A 19,659-nucleotide genomic window follows, 5' to 3' on the forward strand; every position below is an offset into this window, starting at 1 on the left:
AGAAAAGGCAAAACATCCCGATAATTTGTCCTTTTGCTATCCTTAGGAGGACCATTAAGTAATTGAAACACAACAAACAGTCACGCAGTGTTGCAACAGGCTTTAGGACCCAGTTTCCAGCCAAAGCAAGGTAAGCGGCACTGCTGGGGAAAGATAAAACGGAGAGGAGAAGAGAGGAGGAGGAGGAGAGAAGACAAGCAGGAGAGGAAGACATGTTGTTTTTGGAAAGTCGGAGTGTCAGAAGAAAGTTGAAAGGAGCGGCAACAAGGATTAAGGAAAGATCTTCATCTTTTCTGTGAAGAGGAGGAGGAGGAGAGCATCGAAGATGCGCAGGGGAGGAGGAGATGCTTAACAAAGCGCGCGCGCTGCGCAGGTGGAACATCTTCATCCGAGACGCTGAAGGGATGCTGACAAGTTGGGCTTCCAGCTCCCACACAAAGCCTCTCTGCTCACATTTAACCGCGCACAACTAAATACGCACACCTGCGCACTCCCACGGACACGGGGCAGGATCCGCGCGCACCGGCGGGAGCTGGGACCAGTCAGTCCAGCGATGCTCATCCCGACAGGACATCCCATGTGAAGGTGAGGAAACATCATCTTCCGCTGCTGTTGCGTCTCCTCTCCATCTTTTAAAACTCTTTATTGTTTTAAAATCCACGCAAACATCATTATTTATAATCATTTCTTCAATTTTTACTTTTAAATCATCTTTAAAAACACTCAGATCTTTATATTTCTTCCTATTTTTAATGACTGCTTGTAAAAGGACAAAGTTCAGTGATGATTTTATGCTTGTTACCAGTAACCTGCATCTGTTTCATGGTGAATTTAGCTTCAATGTGGTTTAATGATAAGAAGACTGTGATTTCCCACAAAAATATGAGTAGAGACTGGTGCTTTGGAGTGGGATCCCAGTAAATGCTCCATTGTTTACCAGCTTTGTTCCCAGTGGTGCAAAACATCCATGTTTTTGTCACGTAGCAAATCTGAACGTGTTTCATCCTTCAGTGTTTAATGTGTGCAGCTGTGTGCATGACAAAAGGCAGCGTGTGAGCTTTCAGAGGACATTTGCCAGCAGCCCTAATTAAGAGCAGAGCTTTTCTCTGCTGGGGGTGCACAAGCATTGCCCTCAGTCTGTGATGATGCTGAGGACATGTTATACATCACTGCTCATGTAGAGATCTGCACAGAACTAATTAGCTTCTTCAACTCATTGCTGCACATGCACCATGATGCACAAGGATGTGTGAGGGCTGCACATTAAAGCATATGTGATCCCTAAAGGCTTAACCTGACCTTAATCACAACCGATACATGTCCAGCAAGTTTATCTCAGTTAACATCGTTCACATTTGCTTTCAGTCCACAAACTGACGGGTCCTGATGACATTTCAGTCTCTCTCACGCCCCACATAAACACATGCAGGCATGTGCAGGGCATTCCGCTGCTGTAGGACTGATGTAAACACAGTCTGGAGAACATCTGTGCAGCCTCTGTACAGTGCCTGTTAAGCCCTTGCTAATCATTGTGGCAGTTTGGCAACTCATGTCAACTCACGTCAGCGTTAGCACACCAGTTTGTGGGCTTTCAGTTCTAACGAGGAGTGACAATGAAGCAGATTTATAGAAACAACTGGCTTGTGTCTGACGGCTGGAGTTCAACGAAGGCTCACATTTTTGCAGAAAGGCACACAGTGGTGTGGAATATTATTTTTATTTAAATGAGCGTATTTCTCTGCTGCAGCTCTGCACATTCAACCAGCTTCTTGACGGATGGAAGCACCTGACAGTCTTAAAGGAGTTCTCAGATATGTGGAGAACTTATTAGCAGTTTGTATCCTCATTGCAGAACATCTCAGTTGGGTAATTATGGGAACCTGAAAGGTAAATCCAGGTTTCCTGTTTTTGTTTAAGTTAGAGGGACTGCCAATAAAAAGGAGCCATTTTCTAACATGGATACTTTTATATTTAACTTTATATGTTAATGAACCTTTCTCCCCTTACTTAAGTACAACAGAAATAAATAGAAATCCAATTGAACCTAATGGGAAGAGAGGGTATGTGTATAGAGGTGATGCTGAGAACATCCCCACATGCTCACACCTCCTCTTCCGTGCTTCACAGTGCAAACAGAAAGTACATTATTTATAAAATGTTTTTGTATTTTTGGCCTCTCTCTGTGGTGGTTTCTGTCCAGCAACTGATTCACAAAGCCTCCTCCTAGCAGCTGATGTTGGGATGTGTTTCCCACTTTGAGCCCATGAATCATTCATGCAAACATTAATCTGACGCGGCATTTGTTGGAGATTTCCACAGCTCTTATGCTGTAAAGTGATAACTTTGTGAAGTCGATTGAGAGGAAGCCAAGAAGCCAGAAATGTCATCAAATTTAGGTTTCCCTGTGTTATTTAATACTTACACCAGGCGTGTTGGAGCAGGGAAACATCCAAAACCTGTAGGAGGGCTTGAGGACCAGAGTTTGAGATTCCTGGTTTAGGATGTATTCATCATTAAATAATGAATACATCCTAAATTATATTAATACACTTGAGTTGTTGTCATGGCTCAGGAGGAGCTTGAGAATCAGCCTTTCTTTATTCTCCCTTTTTCTCCAAAGATTTCCAAAGTATTTCCTGGAGTCGGGGGTATCCTCCACCTCATGGCAAAACATGCAGCTCGTTTGCAACTATGATACCCAAATATGAGAAAAATGGATTTTATTTTGCCTCAGTAACCAAGTCTTTGAACTTTTAATAGGAAATATATATTCATTATATTAATGTAATAATTAAAGAATCTTCAATGTTTTAACACGAGTAGAATTTATATTTTTAATAGGAAGTAGAGAATTTTTTGTTAGAAATGTTAGAAATCAACAGTTTTTTTATTTTAATTTATTTTACTTTATTTTATTTGATTGCATCAGGGTGCTTATTTTAATTTATATTATTTTATTTTATTTTAATTTATTTTATTTTATTTTATTGCATCAGGTTGTTTGTTTTTATTTTATTTTATTTTATTTCATTGCATCAGGTTGTTTTATTTTATTTTATTTCATTTTAGTTTATTGCATCAGGTTGTTTTGTCCTCTTTCTTTTGTTCTCCGTTTCACCTTATCTGTCCATGTGCTACATTATATCATGTTTTTCTTGTTTCTTTTTGCATGAAATAATAATTCTAAAAAGTCTAAAATCTTATTTCTTTTCATCTGATCTTATTGTGGAAATCATCCCCCGCAGAAATAAAGAGAAAAAAGGAGATTACTGGCAGTTCCGCATGTGCACACTTGTCCAGGCTGACAACGTGCTTGCTCAGTATTTGGTCAGCAGAAACCTTTACACGCTAACATCCACAAACACTCAGCTTACTTCCAACCCTGGAGAATATGTCAGACTGATTTCCAGTGGCTGTCACCGTCCCATCAGGGACACAAAAACACACATGCATGTACACAAACAGGAAGAACGTTGTGAGCGAGAGTCTCTGCAGTCTGTCCTATGTTGTTAGCAGATTCACATGACAGAACACTGACTAAACACACCACACACACTCTGCAGAAAGGTGCAGGAGCCATGTGCAACATACAGCAGATGGGTAGCTTTCATTCTTTTTGGCCTCATTGCACAGGAGCAGCAGCTGTGTAAGCAGTGTGTGTGTTTGAGAGCCGTTGCCTGTATGTGATGTATGCAGCTGTGGTCATGTGGTACGAAGGGCTTCAGTGTGCTGGTTTCTCTGTGTGTGTGTGTGTGTGTGTGTGTGTGTGTGTGTGTGTGTGTGTGTGTGTGTGTGTGTGTGTGTGTGTGTTTAGGGTCAAAGCAGGTCATGGTGTGGACTGATTAATGAACTCACACTGTTATACACACATTGTGCACAGGGGGAATTCACGTAAAGCCAGCGCCTGACATGACTGCGTTCATTAGTTCTCGTAGAGTAATCCAGTGGAAATTATCCATGCTTTGCAGCCGTAAAATGACAGAAACATCCTTACTTGGAGGCACAGCAATGCTGGAATTATCCCATCCTGTTATTATCAAGCCAAGCAGAGGAACAGTACTGAAATGGCAAATTAGCCTCTGCTTCATTTATCCTGCAGTGAGCACTCCACTCCATGGTGAATGTGTTTCCATAGGAACGTGGTGTTACGCCGAGCTCCCCACGTTGCTGCCTGTTTTTCCCTTTTTTTCCTTCTGCTTATCTTTTCTCTTCAGTTTCCTCTGCTCTCAGCAGCCACTCCACACAGATCAAGGCAGAGACAGGCAGAAAAGGGATTTGGAAATGAAATCAATAGAGCCATTTAACCACCACTCGTGTTCTCAGATTTTCTTTTTCTCTTTGGTAAATCTGAAAGCCTGGTGTCGTCTTCACAGCCTCCCATCTCTGTTCCTCAGGATGTCTTTTTATTAGAGCTGTGCAGCTCCAATTTCCTGCAGCCTCTATGTCATTTCTTTTCTATGATTGCATTCACTGTATCTATATCTCCTTGATGTGGATCTGCTGAGATATTAGAGCCATTACTTGCAGGATGATGCTGAGGGACAGTGAAAAGACTGCAGAGTTGCTGAAAATCCTTGTAAGAGTCAGCAGCAACATTTCACTTTGACTGCAAGTCTCCAATGTCTCAAGGAGGAAGGAGGAAGCTTTCTTTTGGAGTTTTCTACTTTGCTTTTTGCAAAAAGTGTGGCTGGATTATGTGAAGGAAGGGAAAGGAGTCAGATTAAAGAAGGGTAAAAGTAATCGCTGTGGATGTGTGTTTGACAAAACACCAAGCGAAAGAGCAACAGAGGAGAGCATCTCTTGTAAAAGTGTCAGTGGTGATTTGCAGCAGCGTCCTTGCGAGCTCCTCCTCCACCTGACTGGATGTTTTATGAGCTTTGCAGAATCAGAAAAAGGAGGCAGGCTTATAATACAGCTGACAGAAGTCTTTTTATGGTGGATGGGCAGAGGTGGAGGGAGGTGGGGGTGTAATAAAGCTGAGTGCATCTCTCCTGGAACAAGGCTGCATGGATTGGGAGGGGGCAGAAGAGAGAGAGAGGGAAGGCTCGGAAAGTGCTACAAATAGTGTGTGAGTGGGCACAAGCGCATGTGTACAGTTTGCACCATATGTCCAAATGTGTACATATGTGTCATGACTGGGTGGCTGTTTTTGCAGAGCGGCTGCTGACGTCACTCAGCTTGTTCAGAGTTAGAGGTGGAGTGGGGGGGGGGGGGGGGGGACAGAGCTCTCAGCAAGACTCATTTATTCCAGGGGTGTTTTTCCACGTTCCTTGCTTGTGTTGTAGCGTGGTGTGGAGAAAAACAGAGTCATCTCGAGCCTGTCATGCAGACTGAAAACTCACTGATGGGATAATACACAGATTTTGTGAAACAACGCTTCATTAAACCGCTCCAGGATGGAAAAGTCTCACTTTGTCAACAGTTGATTTCAAATACAGGCTAGTTAAACCTAAATCTGATAAACTGTGGCAAAATGTATGAAAGTATGGTCATTGGAGACAATCAGACTGATTCTACACGTGGCAGAAGGTCTTTTCACTAAGTAAAATTCAGAGCAACATGCAGGTTTTTATCAGGGAAACAAAGAAGAAGACGTCAACGTTTCTGGACAGAAAACTTCAAATGTCAGAAACACAAGTCAGGCCTCGTGTGAAAACTTCAAATCTAAATCTAAACCAGAGGAAAGTAAAGTCGTGGATGATTAGATAAAAGTAAGAGATGAGTAAGGAGACGATGCAGGTTTGCTGCTGCAGGTCAATTGAACATAAAAATGAATAAAAAAGGATAAAATTGAAGAGCCATAAAAATATGAGTTCAGCTTCGGGTGAAGGAGCAGAAGAGGCGAAAGCCACATCCGCTCCAGCAAACATGGAGGTATATTTTACAGAGTCACTAAATGCAGCTGTCATTAAAATACCGCATCTGTGGTTTTCTCCAAATAAAACAGCTGAATGAACATCTTCCAACACAGATGATTGCATATTTCTTTCCTGTAATTTATCATTTAATACGAGCAGCTAATTCTGTTTGGCAGTCACTTATCACATATATGCAGTTTGAATGGCAGGTGCATGCTGCATGTCCAGCCAGCGTCCTTCCTCTAAGCAGCTTAGCATATTGTTTGAGATTGGAGCTTATCCCAGCTTCACAGGGGGGTGGGTGGGTCGGTGGGGGGGGGCTATAAACTACCCCGAATCATTGAAAATCACCACTAAAACCGCTCAAGTTTCCTTTAAAAATTACTAAATTACTGTAAGATTTTTGTATTAAAATAATTAAGATTTTGTCAAAGGGGAGGGTTGGGGGGGGGGGGGGGGGGGGTGCACAGCATTTATACAGTCAGTGATACTTTCTTGCATCTTAAATGTGAATTTAAGGCTAAAAAGTGAACAATTTCTTTGTTGTTGTTGTTTGTCGACGGAGTACAGCCTCCATGTGTCCATGCACGCTGTTCTATTCTATTCTATTCTATTCTACAGTCCTTTAGTAGATGATTTTATCTAAAGCGACGTACATATGAGAGTGAGAGCAACACAAGCAGGAAATCAAACAGAGGACATGGTAGGAAGGTGCTGCTGGACTCCAGTTGGACGCAGGTCTTGACATGAAGTGCTTCAGACTTTTCTTCCCACCCTACAATATGTTAAAATACAAAGAATAAATACCACCGTTCTATTTGCAAAGAACTAAGTTCTCCAGCTCTTCTGACAAATGTGGCTAAACTAAGTGTGGAAGTGCTCCTTGAAGAGTCTGCAGAGCGGACAGAGTTTGGGAGATCATTCCACCATCGTGGCACGACAGAGGAAAAGAGTCTGGCTGGTGATTTAGTCCCACGTAGTGGAGGTGTAGGTGGAGCGAAACTGTCGACAGGGAGTCTATAGCTCTGGGTGAAGGTAGACAGGAGCCGTCTTCATGCTGTATCTGGGTGATTTGGAAAAAATTTAAACATTAATTTCTGTCAAAGAAAGTTAGTTATGAATGTTTTGTTATATAATCATATTTCTAATAATAATGATATTTTTAAAATGACGTGTCGTGTTTCTTGAGTTCAGTCGATGGCTCAGATCCAGGCTGACATACCAGAAACGGTTAAGTCTTTTCTCCTTCATCCTCTTTCAGCTGACAGACACAGAAAGGAAAATAAATACAGTGAGCAGGACAGACTGCCTCTGATGAGTCTCACTTGGTTAAACCTCTCTGATAACTTCCAGCTGAATCCATCATTTAGTTTTTTATGATGACATGCTTCTTTTTCGGTCTGTGTATCAGACAGTGATGCTTAGTTTTCAGGTTTGATTTTTTTTTTTAACTGAGGAATACATTAAAGTTGTGCATGCAGGATAAAACTGGTGCATTACAGCTCGTCTCTGCTGATGAAGTGAGCACAGTTACAGTAGATGTGGCTCACACACATTTTCTGGACTGCTGCACTGAGTCGTTTGGAGTTACAGCTAAATGACATCAGCTTTGCAGCAAAATAAACCGTACTGGTATTCATGCGGATCGCTGAGAAACTGTCAAGTGAACACACACTTCTTGAACACACACTCTGTAGCGGATGCTTTCACAGTCATCTGCCAGATAAATCTCTCTGGAAGTGGAAGACAGAAGACAGTCGTAAACTCATGAAACTTAAAAATTCTACGTTCCTGAAACTGATTCATTTGAGTTAAATCAGGTAAAAATTGAATTAATTTAAATAATGATTAATGTAGTTAGGTAATTAATAAAATAAACTAAATCAGGTAAAAATTAAATTAAATTAAATTAAATTAAATTAAATTAAATTAAATTTATAATGTGCAAATATAAATAATGCAATTATTAGGGCTGTGATGATATCTTTTTGTCCCGGTTTTTTTTTATTCCAGATTTTTTGGGTGCCAATTTGATTTAAATTGCAATTCTCACAAATCTTCGATATTACTGATTTTTGTACACTAAAAACAAAAAAATGTACACAAATTTTTTATGCTCATCATTTTTCATGATTTTAATTAGGAAAACAACACAGTAGCCAGACCATCATTCTGTTGCTATAATACCCAAGAAGACAAATAAAAAAATCAATAAAAACAATAATAATGACAAAAAATTAATAATGGATTATGTTTATTTATTTAAAAAAAAAAATCCATTTAAAAAAAATAAACTATTTTAGAATTATGAAGCAACAAAAATCCAGATATTTGATTTTTTGATTTGATTTTCCCACCCCTAGTAATTAGGCAAATAAGTATAAAATAAAATATAATAAAATAAAATAAAATAAAGAATCTGGTGGAACTAGTGAAATTACTCGCTGTTCTGTCAAATATTTTCCCTCCACAAGAACACTACGGACAAATGAGAGCATCTCTATCTTCAGCCCTCATATAGCCAATCTGTTCTCAGGAAGTACAAAACAAAAGATTTTGTTGATATGGCACATGTTCTTAATTCAGAGCTTGAATTTAGGATGACACGCTGCCAGTTAAACCAGTATAAAAACCCATTCATTCCATTTTCCATCAAAGTATTAAATCTTCAGCATTTGTTTACTTCATGTTTACTTCCTATGACTGCAGAATGCAGCAGATTTTTAGCCTCAAACCCATTTCTATTAGAAACAATAAAGTAAATCTTTATTTCAATGCAGCTGCAGCTAATTTAGCAACATAAACAAGACCTTGTGCACACTTCAGAGACAGTAACCAAGTCTGAAATGAGGAAAAAAGGTTGAGATAAAGATACTTCTCTGCCTGATTTGCTTTTTGGGCTCAAACTTTGGACACGGCTGGAAAATTGACTCGATTTTATCAAACTAAATAGTAAGTAAAACCAGTAATAAAAATAAACTATAGCACACTGACCGTAAGCTGTCTTACGTTGGGTTATAGGCCAAAATATTTTATTTAACAAATGAAACAGTTTCCACAACAGATGCAGCTTCCAGCAAAGCCTTTTTATTTCCTATATTATTCCAGTCACACATCTCTGCTGCAGTTTGAGCTTTTTAAACAAACTCAGTGTCATCCTGAGAATTTTCACTTGGGTGGCAGAAAGAGAATAAATGTACCGGTGATTTAATAATAACATTTCAATCTTCTCTATCTGTTTTGCTTATAGGGCAAATACTGTGCAGGAAATCTGGGCTAAGCGGCAAAATTTACATTTTATTGTTTGACCTTTTTTCTTCTCTCAACAGGCATCATCATCATCACCGTCACCAGAGAGGCAGATAGACTCGTCATCGTCTGTCCCAAGTGAAAACCTTTCAAAGTGGATGTGGTGCATTAAAATTACATGTTGGAATGGAGCGCTGCCATCCCGCGTAGCAACCCCGCAGCCATAAATCAAAGCCTGAGGACTTTGATTTCCTCATTATCGCTTCCTGCAGCACCAACAGAGGAGCAGGCATGTTGGCAGGCCTGCTGACCTGCCAATGTGCACCATAGGATTCTATTCCTGGAGCCTCGTTGCTTTTACAGATTAAATGCCCTCAAATATGGCCCCAATCCGTTGGGCTCACCGTTCAGTCTGACAACGGCTGCAGGTTGTGTGTTTTTAAGCTGCAGAACAGCCTCACTGCACATCGGTCCAGTTGTCTTAAGGGCCCCTGCTTGTGACCTCTTTTTTTAAAGTTTCAGGACACTTTTTTTTTCACGCTGAGGAGCAAACACATGGCTGCACATCGCAACAGCTTGGGGCTCGTTCAAGTTATTCCTGCTAGCTATTTGTCAGCTCACAAGTCATTGCCCATTTCCATCTGGAGGAGCTGAAGGGAAAGGCCGATGTGTGCATAAGCAAAAAAATCCCACAGCTTCCGTTTGCCTCTCTGGGCTCAATCAACATCCTTTATCTTCACATTTGACATTTTCATGTTGTACCAAGACAAAACAGCCAACATTAAGGACTAAATGAACACTGACATACTGGATCGTGTGAAATGGAAGACGAGAGACGGATCCTGAACCATGAGGAAAGCAGCATCCTGAACCATTCAAAACAACTTCAGGCCACGTTTCTCCGCAGACAGGAGTCATAAATCTGACATGTGTCGCACTCTGGACCAAGCCCTGTAATAAGAGAAAAATTAAAGAATAGGATTAAAGATGGATTATCACTAAAACTGGAAAGCCGGCAAAGCAGCTGCCTTTGTGTAAATCCACTGGACGCTCTTCAGGGAAACGCTCTGCCAACCGATTTGTAGATTACATTTGGTTGTTGATGTGGTGGCCTCTTGTGTGTTTGGTATTAAAAGAGAGGGATGGATAATCTGGATGAGCTGGAGCACCCTCTCCTGGGAGAAAGTACCAACAACAGCCACGCATCTGGGCCGGGGCTAGGACCTGGACCGGGACAGGCCCCGGGTGGACTCTTCAAGAGCATCTTGGTTAAGTGTGAGGAGGACAGGGCCTACCCTCCGTTAGCGTGGCGGAGCTACTGCGGACATCATCCAGAGCTCCAGCAGCAGCAGCTACTGGACCCTTGCTCTTTACCTCACACACTGGAGTCCTTTTACCCCGCAGCCCCCATCTGGGGCCACACGGACTCCCTGCTCAGCAAAGACTACCTGGAGACCACCTTCGTAGACGTTCGTCCCGGCTCTAATCTGGAGAGGAAGCTGCTGGCTGAGACACAGGACTTCCACAGCGCGTCCTACAGCATGGATGATGAGGATGATCTGCTTCCCGACTCTGACGTAAGAATTCCCAATGACATCAATGCTCTGACACCCACACACACACACACACACACACACACACATATGAAAACAAGAGATTTGTATACCCTCAGTACAGATTCTGGCAGCTAAGTGGAGCTCAGAAAAGACACGAGGACTGGTTTTTCTTACTGTCAGAAAGCTATGTAAAGCTGTTGAGTAAAGAGAAAGACCTTAAACTGGTGCAGTTATAGAGAAAACCAGTTCTACCAGTTCTGATTCACATCTCTCAACACCTTGAAGACAAACAGTGTTTGGGAGTAATTATGACAACATACAGTACATGTTGTAACCGTCCCAAACTTCTGGTTGCGTAACTTGTTTTGTTAAAAAAAGAAAGTCTCCCAGCAAGGTCAGATTAAAAGCTGGAGTTAGGCGCTGTGAAGTGCTTCAGCAGGCTTACGGCTGTTTCATCGTTCTCAGTAAAAACACGTGCAAGTGGACAAACATACAGCAGCAAAACCCACAGAAGTTGACGGGTACAAAGTCGGCGAAGGGTTCCTTCCTCAAGGACAAAAGAAGATGAGAAAGCGTCTCATTGTGGATGCTGGCAGTCATGCAGTGATGCAAACACTCTGGCCTGCGGGATTTAAACCTTGCAGTGACCTCAGCAGAGCACAAGGCAGCATCTCAACCTTTATTCCACTTTAGATGTTTAAAAGGACTCAATTAGCATCGCTTCGGAGTTTTCATTTCAGTGTGAGAGCAGAATATGTCCTGTCCCGACTGAATTTCCATCGGAACCTGATATCTGGCTTTTGGATGCATTGTCGCCATGGCAACTGCTTTGTAAGACTGTCCTGAAATATACACGTTGTATCTTCAGTGAACATCTGAAGCATCATGCCATCCAAGGAAGAAAGGTGATGCAACTTTGTCAATTAGGAACTAAAGATTTCCTTTCAGTTTTAATGCAGTTGAAGTAAATATGAAGTTCCTCACGCGCACCAGAACGTGGCTCGTCTTTTAGCCCCGCAGCGGGTCAGAACCCAGCCATCCCCACCCCCCTAAATGATGTTCTATACATTTATTTACTGACAAACCTTAATTATTATCTATGTATCGAAGTCACTTAAACGAGTCATTTCCCAACCCATAATGTTGTATGACTGCAAGCGATATGCTTGTTGGAATCTCGCTTCATATTCCGGATCCAGCTCTGGCTTTAACACACCGCTTCTGTTTATCGCATGAAAGAAGCTAATTTGTCCAAAGTATTAAGTTTGTTTACAAACTGCAGAAACATGCCGACGTGCAACTGGAGTGGCATCATGTCTCCAGGAATTCAACCAATCAGAAGTCACCTCTCATAAATCCTCTTATTTTCCAGAGGACCCCCCTCTAGACGCGACTTTCCCATCATTCTGGAATAATTATATGTTGATGATATGTTTGATGGGTGATGCATATATTATATATGATGTTCATTAGTTCATTTTTTCACCTGGAAGCTCAGGTGTCAACCAAAGTTTTCATTTGAGGACATTTTGATAAATAGAAGAAGGTACTCATTTTTCCTCCATCCATCATCCAGCATGCTGTACTGCAACGCAGCATCACGTTGCAGATTTCTTGGAAAATTGCTCAGCAGAGTTTTAATTTATCACTTCCCCTCCTGGGCTTCCGTAGATCTTCTTAATGGGGCTGCTGGTGCGTGAAACATTAGCAACAATGGAACAAAAGCATGTTTGGGAGGAGCACGGCTAGTTTGCGCTGAGTTGCAGCAGGTTGGAGGAAGTCAGGCTGAATATGCAGCGGTTTTAAAAAAGACATGTGAGTCATGAAGCGCCTGCAGTCAGTGGAGAGACCAACCCCATTCAGTCACATTCCTCTCAGGCACCAGCTTTACCAGTGGTTGTAGATGACGCCAGCATAACATCACAACAATAAAAACAAAAATATGTTCTTAATGCATCCTTAAGCGGTGATTTAGCTTTGCAGCAGCTGCTTCTGTTTGTTGAGTAAAAAGTATCAACTCTAAGCTTTGTGTTGAGATGGTTTCAGTAGCATTTATCCTTGTCGTGGTATTTAAGTGTGAACATCATGTTGTTTTATTTTTCCTAAAATCCAAATCCCCTCTGTCATCCTCTGCACACGAGGACAAACCTGACCCCATCAGTTACCTAAACTCACCCTGGATGTACTCTGTTCGAATCCCAGGACTCATCCATTGATGACTTAAGCGATACAGACAGTGAGAGCAACTTCCCCCTGATGATCCCTCAGGACTACTTGGGTCTGGCCTTTTTCTCCATGCTCTGCTGCTTCTGGCCCCTGGGCATTGCTGCCTTCTACCTTTCACAGAAGGTACACACATACACACACTCACAGTCCCCAGCTGACTCAGTACATTTTGCCACTGTTGTTAACAACCTTTTTTTTCCCTCTGCACTGCGTTCATCGCATCAACAGTTTCAGTGAATAAATGCAGTGAAAGCATTATAGAATATAGTTTAAACGGGGAGGGAGGGGTCACACCTTTGCAGCATAAACACCACTAAGCCATGCAACCTGCAGCATTTAATATCATCATCGCTTGTCTGCAACAGGCCATGAAGCTGAACGGCTCCATGTTCGTCACTGGGAGGTTAGTCCAGGTGGAGTTTTAACCAAATCCCACCACATTGCTGTTACTGGGATTAAGCTTTCCCTGCTGATATTCCTAACACACTATTTCTGACCTACGTCTGCTTTTGTTTAAATGAAGGCTTAGGCTACAGATTAAGTAACCACCGTCAAATATCTGCTACAGAGAAACGAGAACAGAAACAGCTTGAAATTAGATTGAAATACGTGAATTTCAGTTCTTAAAAGTTTGTGTTTCTGACTTGTTGGATGGCAAACGTAGCTGATTATGCACATTCATGGAACCATCTTTGCCCAGCAGTGTTCACAGCTGAGGAATCACACTTCACAGCTTTTCTTTTCCAGTCCGGAGCATCATGTGATCGCTGCGTTTTGCTTTACTGCATCGTGTCACGTGCCAGTAATTGGCTATCAACAAACGGACCATTATAAACATGAAGCATGGCTGATTCAGCAAAGAAAAGCAACTGGATTGTTACTGGAGGAAGAGAGACAGAAAAGACAGAGCGAGAGACAAGAGTCAGACTGATTTCTACTGGTTGGACAGAGCTCAGAGAAGAGACAGGCTACAAAACAGATGACGAATTAGTTATTAGTTCAGAAAGTTCAGTCGTGTTGCTTTAAGGAGAAAAATAAAACAATTGCAGTGGACATCCACCTAAAGAACTTTTCTTCAAGACTGAATGTGGTCTTTGTCAAGATATTAAACATTATAACATATCTGGGAAGACACAGTGAGGCTGAGGTATAAAAATACAAAATTATCTATATCAGTACATTAATTCATTGATTAACAATCAAATAACATCAATTGAAACTCAATCTACGGATCAAACATGGATCCAGTAATCATCCGTAAGAGGTTTCCCAGAAAGAACCCGCGGAACTATTTCACCTTTATTTTCATTTAATGGTTGAAATATCAACAACCAAAGGTGTGATACGTCGCTATGATAAAATGTTTATTATAAATATTTACAAAAATGACTAAATCCTGTTCCAAAGACGCATCCCAGCAGCGTCCCGAGGCTGAAAAAGTCTAGTGACTATGTTATACTGGCTGGCAAGAAACTGGCTGTTTTAAACACGCAACGTTTCTGATTCAGCAAAGAAGCACAAAAAGATAAAAAGAGAGAAAGAGACAAAACAAGAATCATTGTAAGATTGTTTTCAGCTGTCTGGAGAGAGCCAACAGGTCAGGTAGGAAGCAGGATGGAGTCTGAATTAGCCGTTGATGGGGGGCGAGCAACAGGAAAATGTTTTGTAGTGTATTTAATGTGTAAAAATAGATATTTATTCTTGTTTTCATTTAGATGATGAAACCAGAATGTGGTTCAGTATATTACAGTACAGTATTTTATTTAAAAGTTACAGTATTTTATTTAAATGTCTTAAAAAAAACATCTGGATTTGGATATTTTAGCTGCTTTTTGTGATTTAATGCTAATGACGGGATTTTGTTAAATCAGTCGGGAAATTGTTTGAATGTTGATCAGTGATTCCTAAATCCAATAAAAATCTCATTGTTGATCAATCAACAGACATTGAATGGTTATTGTATCGTATTGGGATAAAAATTGAGATTTTTCTGCATAAACTGTGGCAACGTGTGGTGAGAAATGAATTTTTGTTTATAAAATCTATCATTTTGAGATTTTGGAAACTAGTTTTTATTTTCTTTGAGTTAAATTACAGTAATTCACTTACATTTCTTCATTTTATGTTCATGTTTATATAAAGTTTAATTAGATTGTCCTACATTCTGCACGCTGTCATGTTTGTATTTATAACCTGATATAAATTCTGCTGTGCGTACGTTAACAAGCCACCACGATGAATATTAATCCGTTAAAATCAATATACCCAGAAACATGCATCAGCTTTTAAACACTGTGTCAGCAAACTACCAGAAGAATCATCTCTCAGTCTTTTGGCTGAAATTAACTCATCGTACATCCAGTGTTTTGCTGCCGTTCAGATTAACAAACTCATGGCTTATTTGGTGGTTCCAGACTAACATTAGCGGGTGTAGTATGTTGTTTTTTTCCTTTTTTTTCTTTTTTTTTTTTTTTTACAAAAATACACAAATTTTCATATCCTGACCCTGCAATGCAATGCAACTCTCCGTGCACTTACTACATGTTTGTGCTCTCAGATGTGACCTGGACAGAACAACAGCAAAATGCAGATTTTCACAAAGAATTGGAAAGGGAACTGAGTGAGAATGGCTTCGACAAGCCATGACAAATCCTCCACAGCAAGTGGAAAACACTGAAACAATGCTACCATGCAACGTGACAAAAGTTGCCATTCTTGTAAAATCTTGTCGTTACGACATGATTTTACCAGAATCACCGTCCGAACATTTAGAAATGATCCTGTTAAAATGACTGGACGGTGTTTTTCAGTCCCGTCTGTTCCACAGTCGACCAAATTTCTGTATTTTTGTGTTGAAGCATTTTGTGTTGTGATGGGGATTTTAAACAATGTAGTAAAACCTGTTCCTGGAAAACATCTTCTATCCTGTTTATAAACCACACTTTGGTTCAACATCTCATGTCAGGTGAAGTTATCACAAAAACAATTTCCATTTCCCGCTCTGCACTCAGCAGGAGGTCCGAGCCTGTTATTGGGGTGGCACTGGCCCACTCTGGACCCCCCTTTAGAACCACCCCTGTTGATGGAAACATGGAGAAAATGAATACAATCAGTGTTGTAGTTGGTGTGAAAAGGTCTACAAAGGCATCCTTTCAGCGGTGGTGGGCAAAAAAAATCCATTAACACATTTGCGAGGCTGCCTGGCAGCAACCTGCAAAGACCTTCTGATTAGATCAATGGCCTTCGTTAAGATTTAATTAGAGTCATAACAGGAAACCTCAAGGTGATAGATTTCCTATACCCAAAACAGAGGTCAGAGTCAAAGCAAGGACTGGTGGGAGAAAAGAAAGAGGAGAAAGTGATGCATGAGGCACAAACGCTGGGTGTGCTTCAGCGATGGGGCATAATATGAGCTTAAAGTGTGATTGGACTGAGTGAGAGGAAAGCATAAGCCAGGGATGACGATGATGAATGATGGCAAATGCTTCTCTCTTTTTTTTAACCACTAATCCTCATCTTACTGTCTTCTGTCCTCTTGTTTTCCAGACCAACAAGGCATCAGCTCAGGGGGATTTTCAGGGGGCCAACGCAGCCTCGCGCCAGGCTCTCTGGCTCTCCGTGCTCTCCATCGTGTTTGGAATCATAACCTACATCTGTGCCATCGCTGCACTGATTTCCTACCTGTCAGGAAACCCGCCATAAGAGCAGCCCCTCCCCAAAGACAGACCTCTCACATGCTCCATCATTATCACGTGCAACTGTAAAAATACCCACGGTCGTTGTCTGTCAACTTGTCTGACATCATATTTCATGAAAACAAAGCAAGTAGATTATAATCACTTCTAATTGGATTAGGATATAATTCAGAAACAAAAGATCACTTCATATAAAAGCTTCAGTCTGTGTCATATCTGTGCTGTAGTTGTCATCACGTTAGGTAGAAATTATGTAAAAAAAGAAAAAGCACTGCAGATTTCTGTTACAAACAGTGGATTAATAAAACGAGGGGGGTTGGTGGGGAAAGCAGGAGGGATGTCCAGGAGGAGCTGTGCAGCGATGGAGTCTGCAGATTTACCAGAGGGTCACAGCAAGGACACGGCAGCAGAGAGATCCTGATGGATCCACCGTGGGACGGCCTGAGCCTGCACCGTCACCGTTGGGGCCAGAGGTGGGGACGAGCCTCACAGGATGAGGCTGAAGCAATACTCCCAACAAAAACCCTCCATATGCTCATCCCACCTCCCCAGTCAGCATCGCTTTATCGTCTGCCTCTGCTGTGTTTACGCCAAGCCAAACCTTTAGAAACACCAGGATATGAGTGCCATCACAGCTTCAGAATACAACCCAAGACTGTGGAGCACATGCTCCAGATACAGAAATACAAAAATAATGAAGAAAAAAAAACAAAAGCAGTGTGAAGGAAATGATGCCAGACAGAGAGATGCAGAGCGGAGAAGAACAGTGCCAAAAATACAGAAGCAAACTGGAAAGAAGGATGCTTTTAGGAGCTATTCCTGTAACCCGGTGGTGACTGGAATATCAGGCAATCCCTCCAGAAAGACAACATGACTCCTCCAGGAGGTCACATCCTGCAGGTCAGCTGTGTGAAGCCTGAATCTGTGACATCTCCATGAAACATGCGTTCAAGGCCGTCTTCCTTCATCTGGGCCAAATTCACTGAAATCTAAAACCACCTTTTAGCCATATTGGGTTGAGCTTAAATGTGCCATTCTATATTTTAAAATGAAAATAAGATAAAGCCAGTATTTTTTTATTCATCTGCAGTGTTTACAGAGATGGACAACCGAGCCTGAATGCTTTATTTTCTGCAGCCCCTGGTGGTGTATTAAAACTTTACATTGTGAACGTTAACGTGGTATCTCCGTCCTCCCCTCATCAGCTGATCCAGCTGACATGGCATCATAAAACACCTCGACAATCCTGAAACATCATGTCTCATCTGAACGCTGAATCAGAAAACTGAGTGTTTTATGCAACAGCGAGACGGATTCTGCGCAGATTTGTGTCACCTGCACAGAAAAGAAAGATTTAGGACATCTACAGGTACAAGAAACACTCAGTTCTTTCCAGGGTCACTTCCTTGTGTTAGATATGAATATTTAAGTGAAAAGAAATCAACAAATCCCAATAAATGCACTTGTTTGACTTTGCTTTGCTGTAACGTTTCACTACAACTGAAATACAGCTGAGTATCATCACTTTTTCTTTTCTTCGATTTGTTTACAAAGTTTTCTTTAATATTTCCATTAAAGACAGAAAAACTACTTTTATAAAACCCACAGTTGGTTTACATAACCATCAGAATCAGATATCTGGGAGTAATCAGATTACTGGAATGAAGCATCCACATGTACTTCTGGTATATAATAATAATAATAATAATAATAATAGTAATGCATTTTATTTAAAAGCGCCTTTCAAGTCATTCAATGACACTGTAGAATAAAAACAGGCATTAAAACAATAAGAAACAATAAAAACAACATAGAACTGAGGGAAAGGGTGATTACAGACAGCATGCTTTCTTGAACAGGTGTGTTCTGAGGATGGATGTGAACAGATGTAAATGGTCAGTGCTAGGATGTCTGGTGTGTGTGTGCGAGGGGGGGGGGCATTGCAGAGGTGGGGAGCTGAGCGACTGAATGATCTCCTCCTCATGGTGCTGAGACAGCAGGAGGGAACAGTGAGGTGGATGGAGGAGGATGACCTGAGGGAGCGGGAGGGGGTGACAATATGAACGAGGCCTTACTGATGGGGGGGGGTGGCATTGTGTTGGAGTTTTTAAAATGACCAGCTCTTGGCAGGACCTCGCCGTCCTTTTGGCAGCGTCGCTTCCTGTTATTCAAACAGCTCTCAAGCACTTTCTCAAAAACTTTGTAACTTGTACATGAAGATTAATAAAGAATATAACAATATTAGATTAATAAAAGATTATCATAATATTAACTGAAAATAATATAACCTTAAATTCAATTCAACTTTCAATTCAACTTTATTTATATAGCGTCAAATCACAGCAATGCCATCTCAAGATGCTTTACAGACAGGAAAAAAAACATAATAAAAGCCAAAACAGCCTATATAAGGAAACCAACAGATTGAGTTGGAGGCTCAAACTCAATCTCCCATCCTGAGCAAGCACACTGGCGACAGTGGGAAGGAAAAATCTCCTTTTTAACAGGAAGGAAACCTCCGGCAGAACCCGGCTCAAGTGTTGGACAGGCATCCTGAAAGGATGCAGAAGAATTGTGAATTCTGATTTAACCTCTAGCCAGAGCAGCTGCTGCAGGATGGGGTGATGTGGTGAAAAGAGGGAGTTTTAGTGACATTCACAAGATTGTGGTCTACATTTACTAGTCCATTATCGGATTCATTTCGCCACTATGTACGTACATGTCTATTGTTTTCAAAACATTCAGTGTTAGTTGAACAGTCTTGGCTGGAAGCTGCTGACCTGAGATGTAAGTGGTGCTGGGCCCACATCAACACTGGTATTGATACCAATCTATACGGGTATGATAACTTCAATACTTGAAAACTGTCAGAATCCTCATGAATAATGATGATAAAGTGGTTTTAGTGGATCTGATCACAGCTTTGACCAGACACAGACATGAGATGATGTAAATTCCAGTTTCTGTGTTATGAAGAATAACATTGTTGTTTGTGCATTTATGAGATAAAATTTAATGCATAAATTCAGGGTTGGGGTTAAATCTTAGCATTAACACATGAATTTCAACTGACCT

General features: G+C 41.1%; 1 protein-coding gene across 1 annotated transcript; it reads left to right on the forward strand.

Annotated features, from left to right (window-relative positions):
* The first annotated feature begins 214 nt into the window (after positions 1 to 214).
* On the forward strand, positions 215 to 18,008 carry tmem91 (transmembrane protein 91). The gene is made up of 4 exons (XM_079246924.1): positions 215 to 585; positions 9,188 to 10,684; positions 12,866 to 13,012; positions 16,436 to 18,008. Exons 2-4 carry the CDS (start codon positions 10,250 to 10,252, stop codon positions 16,589 to 16,591), a joined length of 738 nt encoding a protein of 245 aa, XP_079103050.1. The 5' UTR covers positions 215 to 585; positions 9,188 to 10,249; the 3' UTR covers positions 16,592 to 18,008.
* Positions 18,009 to 19,659: the final 1,651 nt, after the last annotated feature.

This window comes from Telmatherina bonti (assembly GCF_933228915.1).
Source record: "Telmatherina bonti genome assembly, chromosome: 9".
In the NCBI taxonomy this organism is placed as follows: Eukaryota; Metazoa; Chordata; class Actinopteri; order Atheriniformes; family Telmatherinidae; genus Telmatherina; species Telmatherina bonti.

Bases quoted from the DNA above. Each gene is read 5' to 3' on its own strand.
- tmem91 (XM_079246924.1), top strand. From the start codon at position 10,250: ATGGATAATCTGGATGAGCTGGAGCACCCTCTCCTGGGAGAAAGTACC. The intron at 10,685-12,865 runs GTAAGAATTCCC...TTCGAATCCCAG, and splicing joins ATCTGCTTCCCGACTCTGAC to GACTCATCCATTGATGACTT. The intron at 13,013-16,435 runs GTACACACATAC...CTTGTTTTCCAG, and splicing joins CCTTCTACCTTTCACAGAAG to ACCAACAAGGCATCAGCTCA.